Source organism: Pantherophis guttatus, chromosome 1, assembly GCF_059756535.1.
Source record: "Pantherophis guttatus breed Tessera chromosome 1, ASM5975653v1, whole genome shotgun sequence".
NCBI classification, from domain to species: domain Eukaryota; kingdom Metazoa; phylum Chordata; class Lepidosauria; order Squamata; family Colubridae; genus Pantherophis; species Pantherophis guttatus.
In genome coordinates, this window is record NC_142063.1 from 118,156,383 (window position 1) to 118,176,433 (window position 20,051).

Below are 20,051 nucleotides of genomic sequence, written 5' to 3' on the forward strand. Positions count from 1 at the left end.
TTTCTTTGAAGACGTTTTGCTTCTCCTCCAAGAATAGAATAGAATAACAGAGTTGGAAGGGACCTTGGAAGTCTTCTAGTCCAACCCCCTGCCCAGGCAGAAAACCCTACACCACTTCAGACAAATGGTTATCTAACAGTGTTGGAGCATTCACAACTTCTGCAGGCAAGTTGTTCCACTTATTAATTGTTCTAACTGTCAGAAAATTTCTCCTTAGTTCTAAGTTGCTTCTCTCCTTGATTAGTTTCCACCCATTGCTCCTTGTCCTGCCTTCAGGTGCTTTGGAGAATAGTTTGACTCCCTCTTCTTTGTGGTAACCCCTGAGATATTGGAACACTGCTATCATGTCTCCCCTAGTCCTTCTTTTCATTAAACTAGACATACCCAGTTCCTGCAACGAGAGCTGAAGAAGCTTCTTGAATGAGAAGCAAAACGTCTTCAGAGGAAAACCAGAAAGTCCAGTTGCCTCTTGAAAAAAGCACCTTTGAGACAACCATGATCTGGATGACTGAGAATCTCCATAGACATGGAGCCAAGGGAATTTGTCACATTTGCTCCATCCACAATCAGAGGCTTTCAAAGGGCATCAAGTCTGCATTTCTTTTGCTAATCCCTTTCAGACATCGGTTATTGATTCTCTAAATAAGTTAGATACTTTCAAAATGACGAGGCTGAAAAACTGAAGCACGGCCTGTATCAGTTCTGAACATAAGAAAATGAAACTATCTTCGTAAGTTTTAAAGAGTTTTTAAAATAAACCACAACAAGCAAGATAAGGTTTTTGCTATAGAAAGTTTTAAGCGGACTAAAGGCGCAGAAAAAAATAGAATATTTGATTTTGAATAATAAGATTTTGAAATTAATTTTTAAAAAAGAAATGCACTTTTATGGGAAAGAAAAAATGAGTTTTGATATTGGAGACATAACATGGTAAAAAGTTTGGAGGCATTTTTGCATCAGGACCTTTAATCAATAATGTTGTATGTTCTTAGGAACAATTTGTTCCCAGAAGAATCTGTTACAGAAAAAGATTTACAGCAACATTTATCTGAAAGCAACATGAATAAAAATTTGTCATTACACATACAAAAAAAAAATTGGATGAGGCTTTAAAAATTAATAGGAAATAAACATGCTGATCCCAAAGAGCGATTGGAAAAATTTCTTCTTGCTAGACTTATAAAAGAGGCTTTTTTAAAATTTGGAAAAAAATAGAAACAAGGATCAATAATCCGAATGGACTAAAGAGTAAGATTATTTTACTCAAAAAGAAGGAACACAAACTTGGTTTATTTGATCAGGGTTAAAATGGGATGTTATTTGGGGTGAGGTTTTTTTTTTGAAGTTGCCGACATTTGGATTGGAAAGATGTTGTGTTTTGGATTTGCTTACAACTGATATGGTGTTTAGGCCTTTTTCCCTGTAGTCATTTTATGTAATCTGATAGTGTTTAAATTGCTTTGTAATTGTCCTTTTACTTAAAATAAGAGATCTTGTGAGCTTGTTCTTCTTAAAAGGACAATTTGTCCCTCTTGCTATGTTAAATATCAATCTTTTGTTCATAGTAGGTTACTGGGACCACTTTATGCCTTCTAAATGTGCATCTGCTTACAAGTTAAGATTTGAGATATGGTAAGATTTATATTTGTTAATTAATGTTATTACTTTAGGGCTGGTTGGATTTTTTTTTTTGCTGATACCCAGATTGGAGATGTTACTTATTGGATTTACCTATTATTTACACTTATGGAATGCAACATTTTGGATCTACTAATTAAGAGGAGGTGAAGAGATAGTGAAATTGTTTATACTTGTCATGATGAGAGTGGGAAATCACTTTTTAGGGGATTTTTCACCTTTAATTTTGTTGCTTTCTTCCACCTTTTATTCTATTTTTTCTTTTCCTTTTTAGTTGGTATTACTTTTTACTATTGTATTTAAAAATCCCTTAATAAAATAATTTTAAAAATGTATTGAGGGTAACATTCCATTTTGATGAGGCCAAATTTAAAGTAACTAAGTAAAGTAGGTGTTATGTCAGTGGTGAAATCTAAAATTTGTTACTACCGGTTCTGTGGGCATGGCTTGGTGGTGGTGGGGTAATGTGATTGGGTGGGCATGGCCAATTTTTTTTTTCTTTTAAAACCATTTTTTCTACAACCTCTTCGGCGAAGAGGTTGTAAAAAAATGCTTTCAAAAGGCTCTGACAATCCCAGCTGAGTTGCCTGATCAGCAGAGGCTTTTTTTCTTTTAAAAGCCTCTGCCGATTAGGCAACTCAGCTTGGATCATCAGAGGCATTTAAAAGAAAAAAAACCTCTGCCAATCAGGCAACTCAGCTGGGATCATCAGCTGACAATCCCTTTGACGATCCCAGCTGAGCTGCGCGATCATCAGAGGCTTTTTTTTTTACTTTTAAAAGCATTTTTTTCGGCCAAAGAGGTTGTAGAAAAATGCTTTTAAAAATTAAAAGAAAAAGCCTCTGATGATTGTGTGGCTCAGCTGGGCGTGGGGGGGGGGCAGGGATTTTTGTTATCGGATTGGGTGATCCAGTCCAAACCGGGAGCATTTCACCCCTGTATTATGTGTATGGATGCATCCTGAAATAGTCAACAGCATTATTTCCATCTGCATGTCCTGTGCATGTCTACTCAGAAGTAAGCCAGGGCAGCCAAAAAGCTCTGCAAACATATTCAGAAGTCTTACTAGTTTCGGTGTGACTTCCGGTGAAGCAAGTTGTAACCACTTTATAGAAAGTAAACAAAAAAATCCTCAATAAATCATAACCCACAAGTCTTTGTGTCATTCCTTCCTCAATTTTTCCATCTAATACAAAACCGTCTAGCACAGTGGTTATAATGCAGCTCTGCAGACTTATTTCTGCTGCCTGCTGGCTGCCTGTAGTTTGGCAGTTCAAATCTCACCAGGCTCAAGGCTGACTCATCCTTCCATCCTTCCGAGGTCAGTATAAGGAGGACCCAGATTGTTGGGGGCAATATGCTGACTCTGTAAACCGCTTATGAGAGGGCTGCAAAGCACTGTGAAGCGGTATATAAGTCTAAGTGCTATTGCTATCTATGATAGAGGTCCTTAACCTTTTGGGCACTGGGAACCGGTTCCATGGAGATTTTTCCATGGACCAGGGGCGGCATGGTTTTCCATGCATCCCACAGATGGGGCTTCACTTATTTGTATAGGCCAGTTTCTGGCATGCCACGGACCAGTACCAGTCCATGGATCGGGGGATGAGGATCCCTGATCTATGAAACTAAGTTTGGAGATATTGCTTTTCAAATGATATAATCTATTTAGAGGTTTGGAGAAATTGCTGTTCAAACAATACAATCTATTTAGAGGTTAATCCAATTAAGTTGGATTATTATCACATAAGAGAGTAGCAGGATTTCTGCCTTCTTAAACAGAATTAAATAACATGAGCGGAATCAGACAGCGCTGATTATATTTACAACTCTGATGCAGCTCCTGAAAAAAATAAAAGCAGCCTTCACCACCATCTCCCCTTCTTGACAACTGGCTCTACAACAAAGCATCATCGGGAATAACACATTGGTAATGTGTGACTAATGCTGCAGGCATCAAAGCCTTCTCTAGGATTGCTGGGCTCATTTACCAATCTGCCTATTCCGTTTCTAGTCATTACTTAAGCTTTGAGGCCTCGGAGGCAAATAGAAAGCAAAAAAGGAGCTTCATTCAAACTGCATTCCTTATGGAATGTTTAACATCCCAGCCTGAGCTTTCTAGACACCTTCATGTCCAAGGACTAACCAGACCAGACCTTGCTTAGTTTCAAAGCCCAAATGAGATCAGAGAGGTATTGCTGGTTGCCAAGTTAGTTAGCTCTAAACTGCAGATTGGAGGAGGGGAGCAATGAAAGATTACAGGAAGCAATTAGCTAAAGCTGCCAATTTACCATTATCAGGTTCCCTTTGCCATTGACCAGCTACACAGAAAATCATGCTTCCAGTAGCAGGAGAAAGATAAATCCTCTCTTGATAAATGGGTATCCAATGAACACGCAGGTGGGACTCCCTGGTGGGACTCAAAAGAAAAAACAGCAGAGATGGATCAGCACAAACCTGTTCAAGGGACAGGTATTGATTTCAGCTGTTTGGGACACAGGATTCTGCAGGGACAGGAGTTTGCTGGGAAACATCACTTTGAAAAATGCCACATTTGGGTGGTTAGTGGGGTTCAATTAGCTTGTAACATGGACTCAAAAAAGCCAGTCAATGTTTGCTTAGATTTAACCCAGAAAGCCCTGGAGGGTACAGGGTTAAACTAACCTCCCCCATCTCAACATTGAACATGATGAGAGTTAAACCAAGGTGACCATTCATTCATATTCTCACTGCTAGCACAGGGATGATGATAACAGAGAATCCTTGCAAAAACAGGGTTTTTCTAGGCATGTTTGTATTACTTTCCTGCTTACAACATGGATAACACAAGGTAAAGAGAGATAAATTTCTCCCAGCCTGCTATGTTTTTCAAAGGATATTTTTCTCCAAATAATAATAAAAAAGAAGACAGCTAGGTGCATTGTTTTTGCAAACTCAGTTCTTTTATGGAAAGGTAAAACTGACGGGTAAGGACTTCTTTCTCCAGAGAAATGAATCAAATGAATCTAACTGCAATGTAGAAACTTCCTGTGTTGGGAGTCCCTATCTGTTTCCTTTCCCAAAAGCCTCTGAATAGTAGCAGTGGCAACACTGAAGCCTCAAGATGGCTACGGTCAGGTCAGCTTCAGGGTTGCTATGGAAGTATTACTTGGACCCCTGACAAGCAGCTCTTGCTCCAGACCAGTGGTGAAATCCATTTTTTTTTACTACCGGTTCCGTGGGCATGGCTTGGTGGGCGTGGTGTGGTGTGGTGGTGTGGCATGGCAGGGGAAGGATACTGCAAAATCTCCATTCCCACCCCACTCCAGGGGAAGGATACTGCAAAATCCTCATTCCCTCCCCATTCCTGAGGGAAGGATATTGCAAAATCTCCATTCCCACCCCACTCTGGGGCCAGCAAGAGATGGTATTTGCCGGTTCGCCAAACTACTCAAAATTTCCGCTACAGGTTCTCCAGAACCTGTCAGAGCCTGCTCGATTTCACCCCTGCTCCAGGCCTTATGGAAAGCCATTCCGTTCACTGGGATGGAGGCAATATACCCAAACCTTTCCACAATATATGTTTTATTATAGGTGATTTCTTACCAACATTTTCTCATTCATTTCAAAGTTTCAATTTGCCGTCTGTTGTACTAGAATATGGAAACAAATCACTTCCTCCACCTCACAAACAACCAGAGGTAGGTATAGGTCCGGGCGTCTGGCAATTTCCTTAGTGAGCAAGTTAACAAGGCAGTGCCAGGGGAAGAGAGTGGGGGAGAGAAAGGGGATATTACATGGAAGGAAAGGGAAAATTACAGGCCTTTTTGCCACGTGAGCTGCAGGAATGGAGCTCTCTGGACTGTTGGGATTTAACTGGAGGATGAACAAAGGCATCTGGGGGACCACAGAAGCCTGCAAAGATGTGTCTTCTCAGCTACGCATCTTTCTCTAAACAGCCTTTAGTGAGGTAAAGTTCAGGCAGGCCTCTTCCTTGGAGAGGTTTACTGGCAGTCAAGTCAGGGAAGAACGGGGCAACTCAACTTCTTCCATCCTAGAAAGAGGCTCATATTCCCATCCCCTGAAAAAGCCCAGAAGGACATAGCAGACAGTACCAAAACCATAGATCTTGGCCTACCCAGATTGGATGAGGCTTGAGAGTATGTCTGATGGTCACAAATTACAGTATTATGACGCTCTTGAACTTTCCAGAGGTGAATTCGTGGCTCATTAAAGAATGATCTGATTCTTGAAGCTGCGGCTGAGTTCCTTGTGAGGAAGCACGATGGAGTTCAGGATGACCACTTCGGCAGGAATAGTCACATTGCACCCTGTTGGGGGAGGGCGGGGGGGTGTCAAAAAGGATCCGCTCAGAAAGCAGGCTGGGGAGGAGTTGTAATCCCACAGGGGACTCCTGCTTAAAAAGGCAGGAAGGCCCCAACTGTTTATTGGGGAAGGGAGAAACAGGATGCAAAACTCACCCAGAATAGTGATGGATGGAGTCAGACGGCCATCTCGAAAGAGCGTCTCGCTGTCGATCTTTGCATAGGGATCATTTGGATTGGGATCACTGGGGGTACCCTCCACACGAGCCCAGCGTCCAATCGTGCTGTCCCAGCCGACAATGCTATTGAGCACACAGGTGTGGTCCTGCGGAAAAGAGAGTGGGGCATTCTATGGGGAGTCAGCCGCATGTTGCCCAGAGCTGCCGAAATTCAGGTCTCCCACAAATCAGGAGCACCAAAGCCCCTGCCTGCAATTTCTTCCCTTTTTTTGAAAAAACCGCAAATAGATGAAGCTTCCCAGGAAAGGCTACATCGCACGAAATTTCAGGGAACTTGTAAGAAGAAAGAACATTAAAAACTGGCACCTTCCCAACATTTAGGGCATTTTAAAAATTAAATTATTTTTAATTTAAAAATTAATGCCTTATGTTACTGAACCACAGACTTCTTCCTAGGTCCAAAACAGATTATCCTTGGATGCTGAAAAAGTAGTGCAGGGAAACAACGCTCCAACAATTCAGTCCATGCATTTAAAAGGAAAACGGGCAAAAAGGACAGAAGCCACAGGGGAAGAAAATTGATGTTCATTGATACATCTGCAGTCATCAGGCACTGGGAAGCAATTCAATCTAATTTATAAACACACATATCTCCTGTGCAAGAGAGATTCTTGCCTCAGAAAGTGCAGTAGCAGACATTTTAAGGGCTTCAGCTCATTTCCTAAGACTCTGCATCTGATCCGGAGAATTGTAATCCACAGAACCTGGGCCACAAGCACACAGCACCACAGGAGATACAGTAATCTGTTAGCCTTGAAGAGGACCAACAAAACTCTCTTTGTTCAATCAGTATAGTATCTTATAAACATTTACAGCGCAGTAGCACCACCTGCTGGCCACTAGAAAAATATGAAAAGCTAATACTCTATAGATGCAGAATGGGACAACTTGCCACAGCCAAAGACTCTGTGGCCACCTCACCATGGACAAGTCGCTGTGGGATAACTCGCCACAGGATAATTTATATCAGTGTATTTCTTGTCCTGTGGTGAGCTGTCTTGGCTGGGGTGAGTTGGCTGCAGCAAATTGTCATAGACCCCTTTAAATCAGGGGTCTCCAACCTTAGCAACTTTAAGACTTGTGGACTTCAACTCCCAGAGTTACTCAGCTTTGCTGGCTGAGGAACTCTGGGAGTTGAAGTCCACAAGTCTTAAAGTTGCTAAGGTTGGAGACCCCTGATCTAGATGACTTGTTAGGAAAACCTGTTAGAGATAGCACTAATCCCAATGTAACATCCCCATGTGATACAAGGCAAGACTATCGTTGTGTTACTGCATTGATGTCCCATCTTTTCTCTGAGTTTTCAGGGCAATATAGGTTGTGATTCACTCTTCATTTGTTCTTCAATAAGATTTTTCTCTTCATTATGTGCTGTTCTAGAACAACAACTTGTAGGTTGGACCAAGAAATAGGAACTGACCAAAAGTCACCCAGCAGTTTTTATGGCTGAATGAGATTTGAACTAGGGTCTCCGTTCCAGGCCATATTTTCAATGCTGTATTATATTGGTTCTATGAAGATACTTGTCCAATTATGATGGATTCCACCAATTCCAGGCAACATTGCTTATGGTTAGGAATGACAATGGTTGCATCCAATACAAATAGTCCTTGCTTAGTGACATTAATTAGGACCAGGAACTGCATTACTAAGTGAGATAGTCATGAGATGCATTGTCACGTGACTATGCCAGCCTATGAAAGCAGTTCTGGCAGTTCCAAGAGCCATTATTAGGCGAATCCTGTGCAGTTGCAGCATCCCATGGTCATGTGATCACCATTTGTGACTTCCCGCCAGCTTCCCCATTGACTTTGTTTGTCAGACGCCAGTATTGAAGGACCCAAATGACAAACAAGTGACTGTGGGATGCTGTGACACTGTAACTGCGAGCCAGTTAACACTACCCGGATTGCAATCACATTTAACTGTGGGAATGCTGTTATAATAGCAACTATGAGGACGGTCATAAGTACCCCTTACCTGATGCCATCCGTTGCTAAACAAGTGAATGTTAAAGGACAGTATCCGGCATGTAGCAGTCTGAGTAAAGCTGTGACCAAGAATCAGGTGCTATGCCTTTTTATTTATTTATTAAATTTTTATGCCTCCCATCTCCCCTATAAAGTGACTCTGGGCAGCTTATAAGTAACAAACAAGAAGGAAAATAATTAAAACATTAAAACCGCATTGATTAAGATTACAAAAACTACACTAAAACCAGAACTGAGAGATGGATGGGAGAAAAATGCTCAGGAGGTGTTTTGGTTGAGCCATCCTCAACGCCTCCAGGTGGGAGCATCTAGGCAGCACCTCCAAGCAGAATGCTCCAGCACTCGCAACATCCTTTCATTCAAACCTCTAACATCTAAGTGGGAGATGATGGATTAACTTTCCCCCATTTCTTAAAACAGGATGCCTGGAGAGGAAATGAAAGTGAGGAAATGAAATTGCACCGTTTCAGAGAAGACAGGAGCTTGGTTTAATAATAGATATGCCTTTCTTTTTTATTGTGTTTCATAAGTGACTCGATATCTAAAGAACCACAGAAGAACGCTCACTAATAAAACACACTGATTTTTTTTAAAAGTATCAATGGGACAAGAAGAATTAGACTGAGGGGTTGCCTCAGTCTAAATAAATAAATGAGGGATGAGGATTTAATTTTCCACAGATGAAACACCATTATTTAAGTTGCAGGAAGTTTATGGGATACCCAGCAACAAAGATATAAAATGAATGCATATTTATACTCCTAAAAATGCAAGTCGTGCAAATAACTAGGTTATGGCCTACAGCAGGGGTCTCCAACCTTGGCAACTTTAAGACTTGTGGACTTCAACTCCCAGAATTCCTCAGCCCTTTGCTGAGGAACTCTGGGAGTTGAAGTCCACAAGTCTTAAAGTTGCCAAGTTTGGAGACTCCTGGCCTACAGGATTTTCAGAAAACACCTTACCTGGAGAGACGCTCCATGCAGAATGATGGATTCACGCACTCGCACTCCTGCACCAATGGTCACTCCTTTCCCGATGGAGACATTGGGACCCAGCTACAGGGAAAAGCCAAGGGAGAGACACCTGTGTCACTGAGCTGGCAGGCGAGAGTCCCTCCTTAGCCCCCAGCTTTCTTTTGTCCTCAGGGGCAAAGACAAGGGCCAGATGGAACAGGCTCTAAAACCCAGCCCTACCCCCACACATGCTAAAGCGAGGGTGGTGAGGGGAACTCTTTTTAAGAAATCTCTATAACAGTCAACTGAAGCCCAGCCCACCTACCACCCACCCCATTTTACACCCTCTACCAGTGCTTGGGTCGAAGGAGCCCTGATGGCGCACTAGTTAAAATGCAGTATTGTGGGAAAACTCTGCCCACAGCCTGTAGTTCAATTCTAACCGGCTGAAGGTTGACTCAGCCTTCCTTTCAGGTTCCGGAATGGCGCTTTGAAATAAGACTCCAGTCAACTGGGTTCCTAGTTGTAGAGATCTTTATCAGGCCCTCCCGTACGTTCCAAAAATCACCAACTTTCCAAGTGAGATATTGTCAGCGCTTTCGCGCAGTGCTCCCTACCACCGTTTTAAAGGCTCCACCCGTGACTCCACCCCTTGGCCCTGCCCCCATCTCGCATTTCTTCTACAGTTAACCCACATCTGACCCAGCAAGCCAACCTACACCAAACCTAGCCTGCTTTAACTCTGCTTTTCCTCTTGGCTCATCAGACCAGCCGAGGCTTGGCTTGGCTTGGCTCTGCTCAGGTAAGGCCCCAAACTTCAGCTGCTTCCGGGGCCTGCCTCTCAGCTGTGCAGTGACGGCGCAGGCTTTGGTGATGGTGGAAGCAGGCTTCTGATGCCTAGGCTGGTCGACCAAACATACTTCTGAGTGTCGCTAGGTCAGCTCCCCAGTCCTGCCTGAATGACAGCCCCAAGCCGCGAGGCGCAGCGCAGTGGGGCTGACACTTCCATCCTTCTGAGATCAGTAAAATGAGGATCCAGATTGTTGGGGTGTAATATGCAAATAATGCTTGAATTGTAAACCACCCAGAGTGTGCCGTACAGTGCTATGAAATGGTTTACACAGTAGGTATAAGTGCTACCACTATTGCTATTTTTAAAATCCTACCTATTATTGGGAGGAAGAAAGGGAGGGTAAAGGAAAGATCAGCCATTATACTCCTTGTCAGCCCTTTGAGGTAATCCAGGCAAACAATGAATGCTAATAGTACTGTTATCATGGATCTTGCCAGTCTGAAAGCACTTCTCCCCTCCCCTTCCTTTACTTTCCAGAGAACTAGGGAAGGTCCCTTCTGAGGTGCCTTCCCTTCCCTGAGTCTGGTGGCGCAGTGGACTAAGTGCTGTTAAAATAGCACTTAATTGCCAGCTGCCTGCAATTACTGCAAGTTCAAATCTCACCAGGCTCAAGGTTGACTCAGCCTTCCATCCTTTCGAGGTAGGTAAAATGAGGACCCGGTTTGTGGGGGCAATAAGCTGACTTTGTATAAAAAAAGAACACCGCTTAGGGGGGGCCGAAAGCCCTACTAAGCAGGTATATACAAAAGTATGAAGGCTATTGCTTAATGCATGAGATGAGATAGCTCTGATTTTGCCTACATTCCTCTTCCACCTGTCTGCCAAGGTTATTCTCTCAGCCATTACACACATACACACACAAAATCCCCTCACAGTATCCTTCCCTTCATACTGCAATTAAGTTAAAGGTGAAAAAAACTAGTTTGTTTATACACAAGCAAGCATATGCAGGTGTAAATAACCTATTTGTGCTTGCGGGAGAAAGCAGGCCTACTCTATAGCCCTGGCTCTGGCCCTACTCATTCCCACCAAGACACTGTGGTGCTGGGCCCTCATTCTTTTGTGGGAAGCAGCAGGCATCACCCAGCCCACAGACTTACCACAGCACTGGCATCCACCGAGGCCGTTGGATGAATATAGACATTCCCTGCATGGAAAAGAAGCAGCAATTACTTCCGTTCTCCTATCTCCTCTACGAGTCATTTCCACTATTCTGTAGGCTTTGTTAGAGGAGGCCTCCAGCTCTAGCACTGAGTTATTTTTTGATCCCCCCCAATGCCTTTCCCCACACAGCTGCTAAAATTACTACTTCAAACTTGCCAAACGCTGGAGATTATGGAACCAAATATACGGGGAAAGCAAGACAATCCTCCAACTTAGGGGAAAAACACCTTCAAAAACATTTCAACATTACAGAAGTTGATGGAGTTGGCTGAAATGGAAAAACTGACCACTTTGATTAAAGAAAAGAACATAAATACTTTTGTTTCCCCCTGGAGACCATTTCTCAACTTCGTGCTTGATGTGGAGATGAATGAAACTCTGACTTCAGGCTTTACCGATTAGACTGGTAGATTTTTATAGAAATGGCTTGTTTATATTATTATGAAAAAGCAAAAAGTTGTGATTTGATGTTAATGCCTTATTTTACTGTAACAGAGAGAGTCGGAAGTCAATGCTTCTTTTTCTTTTTTCCCCCCACATCTTTCCACACTTCTCCTTCCCCTTTCCCTCCCCACTGCTTTCCTATTTACTTTGTATTTTGTATTTTACAATACTTTATAACTCAATAAAAATGTTAATAGGGAAAAAAAAACATTTCATCCAAAATAATCCAGACAACAACAATGTAGTATTAATAAATGAAACCATGTCTGATCCCCCAGGAGCTGAAGAAAACATGCCAGGCATTTTGGAGTCCTGGGCAGATGTGAGAGCCTAAGATTATGGTCTCTCCAGCAAGATATCTAAACCAGGGGTCCCCAAACCCTGGTCTGTGGACTGGCACTAGACCATGGCATGCCAGTAACCAGTCCACACAATAACAGTAACCGCCCCATCCATGGGATGCAGACAGAATACAAAACCACACCTCCTCCGGTCAGCGGAAAAACTTTTCTCCATGAAACCGGTCCTTGATGCCCAAAAGGTTGGGGGCCACTGATCTACAGGACTGATGGAGATGGATGGGATGACAGCATTTCCCCCATGACAACACAAAGAATGTGCCTTATTCCTGCTGCTTTTGCCTTACAATGTAACGTAGAAGGAGAAGATACCTCGGATGCTGGGCCCACCGGGTTGGTTCTGGGCAAGTCTCTCCAGATGACACTGGCTGTAGCAGCTCAGATAGAGACGATTGGCATAGATGGCAGAGCTGGCAAAGAGAACATGGGAGTTATTCTGTTTGGCTCCCAACCCTCAAGCACCACACTTAACCCTTATCCCCAGCCTCTTGGAGACAAAACAAGAAATCAAATGGCTCTCAACAGGAATACATACACAAACACACATACAATTAATAGAAGATGACACTCTACCGGGCACAGTATCCATATTTACACACAAAAAAAATCAGATTTTCGTTCTTTTTTGCTGTGGTCCTGCCATTTGTAGGACAAGCCACAGATCTAAATCTGATGGATGCTAACCTACAAAACAAAGGCTCCAGTTAAAGTGATATGCACATCTTAATTCATTTGGATGCTCTTCTTTTTCTAAATGAGACTGAGAGAAAGAAGAAGCAGGACAGAGATTTACAAAGGCTCTACAGCCTATGAAACAAAAGGCAAGGAGAGGAAATGAGCAGCAACGCTCACAGTCCCTCATCTGCTCTGACTTGCCTATTGGCTACTTCAAAACAAGGTGAACAGTTTCTCTTGCCACTGCAACACATATTTTTCATGGCACCTTCTGAAGTCTCTCCCTCATTTGCATTATCTGCATAATTGCTCAAGGAAGAAATAGCCAAGTTTTTTAAAACACAAAGTTGTACAAAGACAGCCGAGTCAACCCTTGGCATGCTCACAGATACACTCAACTCCAATTTTCAACCACCTCATGTGCCACCGAGCACAGGGAATCCTTGATTGACAACTATAATTAGGACCAGAATTTCTATTGCTGGGCAAGTAAGTCACACCCAATTTTACACCTTTTTTGTTGCTGTCATAGTTGTTAAGCAAATCACTCACTGCAAATGTTAATTGAATCATGCAGTTGTTAGGCAAATCCAGCTTCCCTCATTGGCTTTGCTTGCCGGAAGCCAGTTGGGAAGGTCACACATGGCAAATACGTGACTGCAGAACACAGCAACCATGGTAAATACATGCCCGTTGCCAAGCACCTGAATTCTGATCAGGTAAGTGTAGGGATACTGTGTTGGTTATAAGTGCAGGGGGCTGGGTTAAGTCACTTTTTTCAGGACCATGGTAACTTCAAATGGTTGCTAAATGAATGGTTATAAGTTGAGGACGACCTGTATGAATCTGCAACCTATTTGGGTGTCAGATAAAGCCCCTTCCTTACCCAGCAGATTTGATCTGGCTCCAGAACCCTTCTGTTTTGTAGGCAAAGAGACGTCCCTGCCCAGCAAGGGCCGTAAAGATGTCTTGCTCCAGTCGGATGGCTTCAGCCCGCTGCCAACCATTTGTGCTCTCCTCTCTGTGGGAAGGAGACAAAGACAAGCTGAGGAGAAGCAGCGTATTTGCTTCAGAGAGAGGGGGAGAGAGGGAGAGGGAGAAGGGAGGAGAGGGGGAGAGAGAAGGAGAAAGGGGGAGAGAGGGGGGGAGGGGGGAGAGAGAGAAGGGAGGAGAGAGGGGGGAGAGGGAGGGAGAGAGAGAGGGAGAGGGAAAGGGGGGAGAGAGAGGGGGAGAGAGGAGAAAGGGGGGAGGGGGGAGAGAGGGGGGGTGGGAGAGAGGGGGGAGAGGGGGAGAGAGAGAAGGGAGGAGAGGGGGTGGGAGAGAGAGAGGGGGAGAGGGAGAGAGAGAAGGGAGGAGAGGGGGGAGGAGAGGGGGGAGAGAGGGGGAGAGGGAGAGAGAGAGGGGAGGAGAGAGAGGGAGAGGGAGAGATTGAGAGTGAGATCCAACAAGGAAATGAAACTGTCAAGCTGTAGGAAGAATGAATATGGGATCAGCACAGCTTCCTCCAGCAATTGGGAAACTGACAAAAACTAGATCTCTATCTAATGTCTAAATCCCATGGAGCAAAAAAAAAAAAAACCATCAACGGCTCTTGAAAAAGGCACATGCAGCAGGATGAAAGGGAGAGATGGAGACTTACCCATGATACGGATCCCTGCATGAGGGCAAAGGTTGGCAGGAGGAGGAGATGAACAGAAAGAAAAAGAAAGATGGTAGATGAGTGACCTGCCACTATCCAGAGCAGGAAGGACCCGAAGACAACGCTGGCAAAGACACTCACAAGAGCAACTCCTGCTGATTACGCTGGAAGACTTCCCCAATGTGATGGAAGATGGCTGGGGTAAATAGGTAGATGCCACAGTTGATGAGCTCGCTCACAAAAGTGCTGGGTTTCTCCACGTAATGCAAGACCTGGAAAAGAAAAGGGGGACGTAGGTGGAAGTGACAGTGCTGTACACGGGTGCTGAAAATAAGATTCCTGAGGGGAAACCTGGGATCTAGCAGGCAGAAGGCAGGACTCACAGAAAGGCCTTCTCTTTTCGGCTCACTAATGGGTCCTGCCCCCTTCACAGACACCCCTCCCCCTTCTGCCTGGCTTCATACCTTCATACCTCGTGTGTGTCAGCATTTGCCACAATACAGCCATAGTTCAGAGACTGCTTCCTATTGGCCTGCAGAAAACAAGATTGGCACAGATGCATTGAGTGGACAGAAACACTTGAAGCTTCAAAAGAGGATCTTAAGAAGGTACCCCGGGACTCCCCAGCTAACTGACCCTCTGCTTCCCAATCATTCCTTCATGACTGACCCAGTTTGGGAAGGCAGGACTGTCTCCTACCGTGGTGCCCAGCATGAGGAAGCTGTCGGAACTGCCACGCTGACGGTGGAAGGCAAGCATCTCTTCGAGAGGGAATTCAGAGCAGACGTCAGCATTGAGCACAAAGAAGGCTGCAGGGTTACCTGAAAGGATTTGGTCACGGAAGTGGTAGATACCCCCACCTGTGCCAAGTGCTGCATATTCCTGGAGATACCTACAGAAATTAGAAATTCGCCTTATTAGATGGCCTTTTGGAACCTCTGACTTCCAAATAGTGGGAGCTTATAGACCTGTGTTGGCGAACCTATGGAAATGTGCCAGAAGCGGCACACAGAACCCTCCTGCGAGGAATGTGCGGCCTCGCTGGCTCCTCTTCCGTGTTCCTGTGCACACATGTGCACCAGTCAGTTGGCTGTCGCGTGTGTGGGAGTGGCGAAACCCAGAAGAGCAGTTTTTGGTCGCGCATGTGCAATCCAGTACCCAAACTTCTGGGTTTACATTGTGCGCATGCGCAATGGCCAGCTGTTCATCGGGCATGTGTCCGTGCCAGAAACTGGAAGTTCGGGTGCTGGCTCACGCATGCGTGACAGAGCACCGCTTTTCTGGGTATTGGTGCTCCCGCGCACGCGAAGGCCAGCGGGGCCACACGGTCCAGGCAGCATGGTTTCATGTGCCATTTCCGGCACACAGGCCAGCACGCAGTAACGTAAAAGGTTAGCCATCACTATGGCTGGATAATGGAAGCTTATCGACTGACTGCTTTTTATTTCAGGATAACCTTTCAAGTACTATATCTATTTCATCCAACATGAGGCACAATCCACGGTCCTTAGGAAAAATTACACATGGATGCAGCCAAAGGAATGGAAAATTTGGAATCAACAGGTAAGTAAAACAGAATTCAGCTCCTGGGAGTGACAGGTCTGGCCTAGCATATCTGGAAGGCCCTAAGAGAAGAAAGATTGAATTACAGCTCAGAGGTTTGCAAAGATGTTAACAACGTTCTAATGTATTGGCCAATGCAACAGGGCACTTTTTAAAAAAGGCCAGACTATGCAGAACCAGTGCCTGAGTGACAGATAGCATTGGGGCTGCTTTTATGGTTTTCCTTACAATAACCACTGGCCACCCACCTGATAGGGATTTTGAACTCTTGCTGGGCAGACACCAGGAAGTGGTTGAGTGCCTCATTGGGTTGATAGAAGCCAATCAGAAGAATCTCCTTCATGTTGGGCACCTGTTAGAAATGCCAGGAAAAGCATCAGGCATAGCTGACTTCATTTTCTTGCTTGCTTCATTACCCGACTATGATTAAATTAAGGCAACAGGTGCCGCCCTGCCCTTCCAAAATTTAATCTGAATAACCCCCTTACCTTGGTGCATGCCTCGATGTGATGCTGTATCATGGGCACCCCTGCCACTGGGAACAAGGGTTTGGGCACTTCGAAGGACAAGGGCCGGAAGCGGGTCCCTGAAAAAGCAAAACAATTCCAGAATCAGGAGCCAACCGTCCCCCAGAATTTGCCCCTCCTTTTGGTCTGGCAATCTTCTGCCAGAAGCAGGGAACAGACAGTAAAGCACAAAGTGGATTACAAAGTGTTATAAGGGGGGGGAAAGGTGTCATTGCTAAACAAACAAATAAAAAAATATGCATCTTTTAGGCAACCCTCAAAAGTAGTATGGACAGGGTTGTGGAAATCAGTTCTGCACTCCCCAGATCGCTCAGCCTTTTAGGGAGCCCATTTAACCAAGGGGAGCCTATCCAACCACAACTGTGAAGAAAGGTTGAAGAAGATGGGGACGCTTAGCCTGGTACAGAGAAGGTTTGGGAGAGACATTACAGTCATCTGAAATGATCCTTCAGAAGGAGGGTCCTTCCAAAGAAGAGACTAGGCTGTTCTGGACAGGAGGAAAAACAGGTTGGGGGGGGGGGCGGGCAGAAGCCAGCTAAGGATTAAATATACTCTTATATGTAAAAGCTGTTGGCTAAAACAGGGGTCTCCAACCTTGGCAACTTTAAGCCTGGTGGACTTCAACTCCCAGAATCCCCCAGCCAGCTTTGCTTTGCTGAGGAACTCTGGGAGTTGAAGTCCTCCAGGCGTAAAGTTGCCAAGGTTGGAGACTCCTGGGCTAAAAGAACACGTAGGCTCGCTTTTTGGGGGGGCGGGGGGGAGTTTTCAGCAAATCGTGGACTGGCTTTTCTTTCGGCAAAGGGGCTGCCCTGCCGCCTCCAGCCCGAATGGACATCAGCTTCCCGGGAGGTGTGGAGGGATATCAGCTCACCTTTCTGGGGGCCCCCGATTAGGATCACGGCTTTCAGCATGGTCCACTTAGGGGATCTGGGGCGGTGGGGAAGACGGTGTCAACGAGATCTCCACTCCGCTGGAAAACACGGCCTTCTGCTTCCGAACACGTGAGAATGCCACGTCACCGTTTCCACCTCTTCGTGGATCTCAGAGGATTTGCAGCCCTTAAAGCCGCAGGAGAAGAGCTGCGGGGCGGGAGAATCGGGGTTCTCCCGCAGAAATGCCCGGAAAGCTCAAAGCATCCGCATCTTTCCCCCCCACCCTCGTTGCTGCATCCCGCCTTTGCATTCAAGTCCCCCCGCAAAGTTGCGGGGCTGCGGCGCGATTCAGCCCGAAGCCCCAGCCACGACTTCAGATGGCCCAAAATGCAGTGCGGGCATCGGCTTCTTTCCCACTTTTAGGGTTTTAATAATTTCTAATAATTATTAATCATTTCATAATGTTTAATAGTTTTAGGGTTTTAATAATTTCTAATAATTATTAATAATTTCATGATTTTTAATAGTTTTAGGGTTTAATAATTTCCTTTGGCCTCGACTCCTGGAGACTCAAGGAACAATAACACGGGACAAATTAGGTTTTGCCTCTTTCTGACTTCTAATCTAGATTTGGGGCTTGTCCCTGATTCCAACATCCCAAACCTGTATCAGGAATTGTTAATATTCCTTAAATTTTTATTTATTTATTTATTTTAATTTTTACTTATTTTTTACTATTTAAAATGTTTTGGGCTCAGCCAAGATAGAGTAGATGATGCACCTGCTGTAGATTCCTGTTCAAGGGGATTTATAGATTGACATGGATTAAAGATGACATTGTCCGGTTCGGGCAGATTTATTTATTTCCTTTATATCACGCCTTTATTATTTCTATAAATAACTCAAAGCCACAAACTTATCTAATGCTCCTTCCTCCTCCTATTTTCCCCACAACAGCAACAACCCTATGAGGTGAGTTGGGCTGAAAGAGAATAATGGGCCCCAAACCAGATTCCTAATGATACTGATTTCTATTGCTGAACTGGGGAGCACAATGAAGAATTACTTTCCTTGGATTGATTTTTCAGCTTTCCAAAGTCATTAGAAAGACAGAATACTTTCCAAGCATGTGCAAATGGCTTTTTCTTCCCATTTTTAGCACTATAGAGAGTTTACTGCCATATGTGAGATTGGGGGAAAGAGGCCTTCAGCAGTTCCAGATGGGAGTCTGCTTTTTAAAGGATATTTCTTGCCAAATTTTTTTACCACCCTCCCCGTAATCTGTCCATCAGCATTTTTCACTTTATTGTTTTTGGCGTTACCTCACTTTATCCCCAATTTTCCCCAATCTTTAACGGATTGGAATGATGGTAAAATATTTGGATTTCAGTGGGCTTCCTACTACAATATTTCATGAACTGTTTGTAAGCTTTCGCATCCAGAGAAAAATAGCTTTGAGTGGATATTATCTAGAATGTCCTGAAAGACAGGTCACGTGATGTCTTGAATCATGAAGAAAAAACTTGCAAGAGGACAAGGAACAAATGTGCCATTTTGCCTAATCTGAAATGTCAGAAATAAATTCAAGGTGTTGAGGCTAGAGCCATCTTTAAGACCCATATTTAGCCTTTTCCCCAACTGATTTTTCTTTAAGACTTGGCAGGGCTTATCTGTAATAGATCATCCATTGGATGGTAACACAATTTAAAGTGTGTCATGAACATTAAATCCCATTCTGCTAAGAGTCCTATAAAGCTTTGTGACTATGAGAGAGTTGCTAAGTGTTTTCAGATGAGGCTTTTATTATGCTATTATCACTCTGCAAAATCAGAATTTTTTGAGGTGGGTGGGGGAGGGTTCTCCACTGTGAACTGTATGTTCTTCATGGTTTTCTGCTTTTTAAGTAGGGAAAGCAGGAGTAGCTTTGTGGTGTCTTTGAATTAACAGCATTAAGAAACTATCCGTCAGGAAATCTGCTTCCAGATGCAATTCAAGATCCTGTTTATCACCTTTAGCAATAGCAATAGATTTATATACTGCTTCATAGTGCTTTTACAGCCCTCTCTAAGCAGTTTACAGAGTCAGCATATTGCCCCCAACAATATGACCCAGGACCCAGATGCCAACAAACTGGGTCCTCATTTTACCCACCTCAGAAGGATGGAAGGCTTTAAAACTACATGGCTTGGGGTCAGGTTATTTGCATCTATATAGGCAGTGCATATCACGGATCCCATAGAATAGAGATTGCCATTTGATGGGACCATACAAAACAGCCTTCTTGGTGGTGACCTCTTCATTATGGAACATCATTCCCCACCCAAGATATGGTTGGCCCCCACCCTGCTGCTTTTCCAAAAAGCCCTAAAAACATGATTTTATCAATGGGGCTGGAAACCACTGATGGAGATGATCAAATAGCTGATTTGATTGATATCAATTTGTTTAATAAATAAATATGTACTGTTTGAAGACAAGCTGTGTCAAGGAGCACTCATAACATGATTTGGAAGGAATGGAGATCATCTACTCAGCTTCTTCTCATTTGGGTCCTATCATGTGGACAAGGTGACGAGGAAAATTTGGAGACTGAAACAATCCCCAATATGGTCAGGAGGAGTTATTTATATCTCCAGAGCAGCGGACTGAAAAAAGGATCTTGTAATGTTTCTGAGAACCGGCAGGAGGCAACATTGCCAAGAAAAAGGGTAGGCTCTTGACCTCCAGAAGGTGCCTTTTTCATTGAGAAGTCCCAAATGCTTTTGGTCTTCAGGAACCTACTGTAATCCACAGCCTGTGCCCTAGATATGCTGGGGCTGCAACTCCCATC

The 20,051-nt window shown here is 44.2% G+C and overlaps 1 protein-coding gene across 2 annotated transcripts; it reads right to left on the reverse strand.

Annotated features, from left to right (window-relative positions):
- Positions 1-5,185: 5,185 nt before the first annotated feature.
- On the reverse strand, positions 5,186-17,617 carry GMPPA (GDP-mannose pyrophosphorylase A). 2 transcript variants are annotated; one of them, XM_034433790.3, is made up of 13 exons: positions 17,221-17,600; positions 16,311-16,408; positions 16,071-16,174; positions 14,959-15,151; positions 14,732-14,791; positions 14,401-14,531; positions 14,260-14,274; positions 13,507-13,641; positions 12,258-12,355; positions 11,079-11,125; positions 9,135-9,227; positions 6,099-6,267; positions 5,186-5,948 (listed from the first exon to the last, which is right to left on the reverse strand). In XM_034433790.3, exons 1-13 carry the CDS (start codon positions 17,258-17,260, stop codon positions 5,848-5,850), a joined length of 1,284 nt encoding a protein of 427 aa, XP_034289681.1. In that variant the 5' UTR covers positions 17,261-17,600; the 3' UTR covers positions 5,186-5,847. The 2 variants fall into 2 exon arrangements, with proteins under 2 accessions (XP_034289681.1, XP_034289682.1); XM_034433791.3 differs by lacking the exon at positions 14,260-14,274 and having other exon boundaries at positions 17,221-17,617.
- Between the last annotated feature and the right edge of the window lie 2,434 nt (positions 17,618-20,051).